Source organism: Oncorhynchus mykiss, chromosome 24 (genome assembly GCF_057628025.1).
Source record: "Oncorhynchus mykiss isolate SJ-2025 chromosome 24, ASM5762802v1, whole genome shotgun sequence".
Classification (NCBI taxonomy): domain Eukaryota; kingdom Metazoa; phylum Chordata; class Actinopteri; order Salmoniformes; family Salmonidae; genus Oncorhynchus; species Oncorhynchus mykiss.
The window spans coordinates 42,625,131-42,630,000 of NC_143045.1; the positions used below are offsets into that span (position 1 = coordinate 42,625,131).

Here is a 4,870-nt window from a genome sequence, read left to right on the forward strand (position 1 = left end):
GACTGTCTCTAGGCTAGCTAACACAGTAGTCAGTAGACTGTCTCTAGGCTAGCTAACACAGAGGTCAGTAGACTGTCTCTAGGCTAGCTAACACAGAGGTCAGTAGACTGTCTCTAGGCTAGCTAACACAGTAGTCAGTAGACTGTCTCTAGGCTAGCTAACACAGTAGTTAGTAGACTGTCTCTCGGCTAGCTAACACAGAGGTCAGTAAGTAGACTGTCTCTAGGCTAGCTAACACAGTAGTCAGTAGACCGTCTCTAGGCTAGCTAACACAGAGGTCAGTAGACTGTCTCTAGGCTAGCTAACACAGTAGTCTGTAGACTGTCTCTAGGCTAGCTAACACAGTAGTCAGTAGACTGTCTCTAGGCTAGCTAACACAGTAGTCAGTAGACTGTCTCTCGGCTAGCTAACACAGAGGTCAGTAGACTGTCTCTAGGCTAGCTAACACAGTAGTCAGTAGACTGTCTCTCGGCTAGCTAACACAGAGGTCAGTAGACTGTCTCTAGGCTAGCTAACACAGAGGTCAGTAGACTGTCTCTAGGCTAGCTAACACAGAGGTCAGTAGACTGTCTCTCTCTCCTCCTGCTGATGCCTCTATTGATGCTTCTATTTGGTTCACTGCTTTCTCATTTGTAAGCTTTCTCTCTCTCTCGCTCTCTTTCTCTCGCTCTCTCTGCCACCTCCTCCCCCTTTCACACATCACACGCAAACACACAGTCACTCACTCACACACACACACACACCCCATACTGATGAGAGTTCCCCTATCTCACAGAGCCAGTTCCACCATCTGAGAGAGCCTTGTTTATGTTAACAGGAGAGCAGCTCTGTGTCGTGCCGGTTCAACCTCCTACAGGAGAGCAGCTCTGTGTCGCGCACAGGTTCAACCTCCTACAGGAGAGCAGCTCTGTGTCGCACAGGTTCAACCTCCTACAGGAGAGCAGCTCTGTGTCGCACAGGTTCAACCTCCTACAGGAGAGCAGCAGAGCTCTGTGTCGCACCGGTTCAACCTCCTACAGGAGAGCAGCTCTGTGTCGCGCCGGTTCAACCTCCTACAGGAGAGCAGCTCTGTGTCGCGCCGGTTCAACCTCCTACAGGAGAGCAGCAGACACAAACTATCTGAGGTTCAACAGTTACAATGATCCAATAGAAACCGCTTCATTCACGCTCTGTCAGAGACAGAGAGAGAGATACAGAGAGTCAGCGAGAGAGGCAATAGGAGCAGCCGTGGAGGACTAAGAGGAGGATGACCCTGTGATCTTGCCAAGGATGAGCAGAGACGAGGAGAGACGCATCACTATGAATAAGGCCAAGAGGTAAGAGACTACCAGGAGAGATGGCTTAGGGGGCAGACTGAGAGGCGATTCACTCTGCTGCTCTGCTTCTTAACAAGTGTCTTAATCATATCATTGGTGATGTTGGTGTGTAGGTGAGGGTGACCCAGGGTTTGGTGCTTGCAAAGGGTAGAGGCACAGGGTGCAGTCGGTGTGAACTCTCTCTCTCTCTCTCTTTCTGTGGGGATCTGAAACACTGTGGTTTGTGTCACAGTTTCTACGCTGAGGTAAATGTTAGGTTTCTGTTCTCTAGCAGACAGACACACAACCGTCACTAGACCAGTAGAAACATGTTCTAATGGAACCTGTGTTCTCTAGCAGAAAGACACACAGCTGTCACTGTGTGAAGTACTGCACTAGTATAGAAGTACTCTGTGTACTGCATCTTAGATCATGTGTTTTTACCAAGATGTATTCGCAGTCCCGGGGACTTTTTAGTAGCTTCCTTATGCTTACTCAGCCAGACAGTGTCCTTGTGAGGGGAACTTGCTACAGTGTGTGCGTGTGTGTGTGTGTGTGTGTGTGTGTGCGTGCGTGCGTGTGTGCGTGTGTGTGTGTGTGTGTGTGTGTGTGTGTGTGTGCATGTGTGTGTGTTTGCGTGCGTGCGCGTGCGTGTGTGATGATGGTGTGTGTTTGACCTAAATACCACAGAAGAATGATCCAGTGTGGTTTCAGCTCAAATCATTTGTATCTAGTGAACACAAGCCCTGTCTGTCTGTCTGTCTGTCTGTCTGTCTGTCTGTCTGGAGGTCTGTCTGTCTGGAGGTCTGTCTGGAGATCTGTCTGTCTGTCTGGAGGTCTGTCTGTCTGGCTGGAGGTCTGTCTGTCTGTCTGGAGGTCTGTCTGTCTGGCTGGAGGTCTGTCTGTCTGGCTGGAGGTCTGTCTGGAGGTCTGGAGGTCTGTCTGTCTGGCTGGAGGTCTGTCTGTCTGGCTGGAGGTCTGTCTGTCTGTCTGGAGGTCTGTCTGTCTGTCTGGAGGTCTGTCTGTCTGGCTGGAGGTCTGTCTGTCTGGCGAGAGAGTCAGAGAGAGAGATAGAGAGAAAGACAGAGAGGTGGGGGTGTATAGTTCACCCAGGTGAGGTATATAACAGGTGGGGGTGTATAGTTCACCCAGGTGAGGTATATAACAGGTGGGGGTGTATAGTTCACCCAGGGGAGGTATATAACAGGTGGGGGTGTATAGTTCACCCAGGTGAGGTATATAACAGGTGGGGGTGTATAGTTCACCCAGGTGAGGTATATAACAGGTGGGGGTGTATAGTTCACCCAGGTGAGGTATATAACAGGTGGGGGTGTATAGTTCACCCAGGTGAGGTATATAACAGGTGGGGGTGTATAGTTCACCCAGGTGAGGTATATAACAGGTGGGGGTGTATAGTTCACCCAGGTGAGGTATATAACAGGTGGGGGTGTATAGTTCACCCAGGGGAGGTATATAACAGGTGGGGGTGTATAGTTCACCCAGGGGAGGTATATAACAGGTGGGGGTGTATAGTTCACCCAGGTGAGGTATATAACAGGTGGGGGTGTATAGTTCACCCAGGTGAGGTATATAACAGGTGGGGGTGTATAGTTCACCCAGGTGAGGTATATAACAGGTGGGGGTGTATAGTTCACCCAGGGGAGGTATATAACAGGTGGGGGTGTATAGTTCACCCAGGTGAGGTATATAACAGGTGGGGGTGTATAGTTCACCCAGGTGAGGTATATAACAGGTGGGGGTGTATAGTTCACCCAGGGGAGGTATATAACAGGTGGGGGTGTATAGTTCACCCAGGTGAGGTATATAACAGGTGGGGGTGTATAGTTCACCCAGGGGAGGTATATAACAGGTGGGGGTGTATAGTTCACCCAGGGGAGGTATATAACAGGTGGGGGTGTATAGTTCACCCAGGTGAGGTATATAACAGGTGGGGGTGTATAGTTCACCCAGGTGAGGTATATAACAGGTGGGGGTGTATAGTTCACCCAGGTGAGGTATATAACAGGTGGGGGAGTATAGTTCACCCAGGGGAGGTATATAACAGGTGGGGGTGTATAGTTCACCCAGGTGAGGTATATAACAGGTGGGGGTGTATAGTTCACCCAGGTGAGGTATATAACAGGTGGGGGTGTATAGTTCACCCAGGTGAGGTATATAACAGGTGGGGGTGTATAGTTCACCCAGGTGAGGTATATAACAGGTGGGGGTGTATAGTTCACCCAGGTGAGGTATATAACAGGTGGGGGAGTATAGTTCAGCAGAATAACTGTTATTCCTTGACAAGTCATGACAACCATATCAGACCATTGGAGTCAGAGCTATTTCAGTAGAAGGTATTTCAGTAGAATGTTTTTCAGTAGAATGTATTTCAGTAGAAGGTGTTTCAGTAGAAGGTATTTCAGTAGAAGGTATTTCAGTAGAAGGTATTTCAGTAGAAGGTATTTCAGTAGAAGGTATTTCAGTAGAAGGTATTTCAGTAGAAGGTATTTCAGTAGAAGGTATTTCAGTAGAAGGTATTTCAGTAGAAGGTATTTCAGTAGAATGTTTTTCAGTAGAAGGTATTTCAGTAGAAGGTATTTCAGTAGCAGGTATTTCAGTAACAGGTATTTCAGTAGAAGGTATTTTAGTAGAAGTTATTTCAGTAGAAGGTATTTCAGTAGAAGGTATTTCAGTAGCAGGTATTTCATTAGCAGGTATTTCAGTAGAAGGTATTTCAGTAGAAGGTATTTCAATAGAAGGTATTTCAGTAGAAGGTATTTCAGTAGTTAGAGGTACTAGATGCATTTCATTGAGGTAGTTTGCATGCTGTATCAAATCTTTTCCTGACTCTGTAATTAGTGGTCAGTCTATACTATAGTGTTCCTGGGTTCACTTTACTGTGCTGTGAAAATCTCTCCATTTTATTTTAGGCTCCATGTATGTGCAGAGCTAGTGTAGTAGAACATGTCTCTGTTTTGATACGTGTGCTTTCTGTTGTAGTTGAACTCAGCTCTTATCAGATTGCCTGGAACTGTGAGGGTTGGTGAGGCGTTAAGGTGGACTGGAGGGTGTGATCTGTATCAGCCTGTTAAGGTGGACTGGAGGGTGTGATCTGTATCAGCCTGTTAAGGTGGACTGGAGGGCGTGATCTGTATCAGCCTGTTAAGGTGGACTGGAGGGTGTGATCTGTATCAGCCTGTTAAGGTGGACTGGAGGGTGTGATCTGTATCAGCCTGTTAAGGTGGACTGGAGGGCGTGATCTGTATCAGCCTGTTAAGGTGGACTGGAGGATGTGATCTGTATCAGCCTGTTAAGGTGGACTGGAGGATGTGATCTGTTTCAGCCTGTTGAGGTGGACTGGAGGACGTGATCTGTATAAGCCTGTTAAGGTGGACTGGAGGATGTGATCTGTATCAGCCTGTTAAGGTGGACTGGAGGATGTGATCTGTATCAGCCTGTTAAGGTGGACTGGAGGGCGTGATCTGTATCAGCCTGTTAAGGTGGACTGGAGGGTGTGATCTGTATCAGCCTGTTAAGGTGGACTGGAGGGTGTGATCTGTATCAGCCTGTTAAGG

General features: G+C 47.9%; 1 protein-coding gene across 2 annotated transcripts in view; it reads left to right on the plus strand.

The window, feature by feature from the left end:
* The first annotated feature begins 208 nt into the window (after positions 1-208).
* rasgrp4 (RAS guanyl releasing protein 4) overlaps positions 209-4,870 on the plus strand; it is a 66,714-nt gene continuing 62,052 nt past the window's right edge. The window contains exon 1 of one of the 2 annotated variants that reach the window (XM_036961232.2): positions 209-1,316. In XM_036961232.2, the coding sequence (XP_036817127.1) occupies positions 1,270-1,316 (47 nt within the window). In that variant the 5' untranslated portion in view covers positions 209-1,269. The remainder of the gene's footprint in view (positions 1,317-4,870) is intronic. The other variant, XM_090218999.1, reaches the window with a different exon arrangement.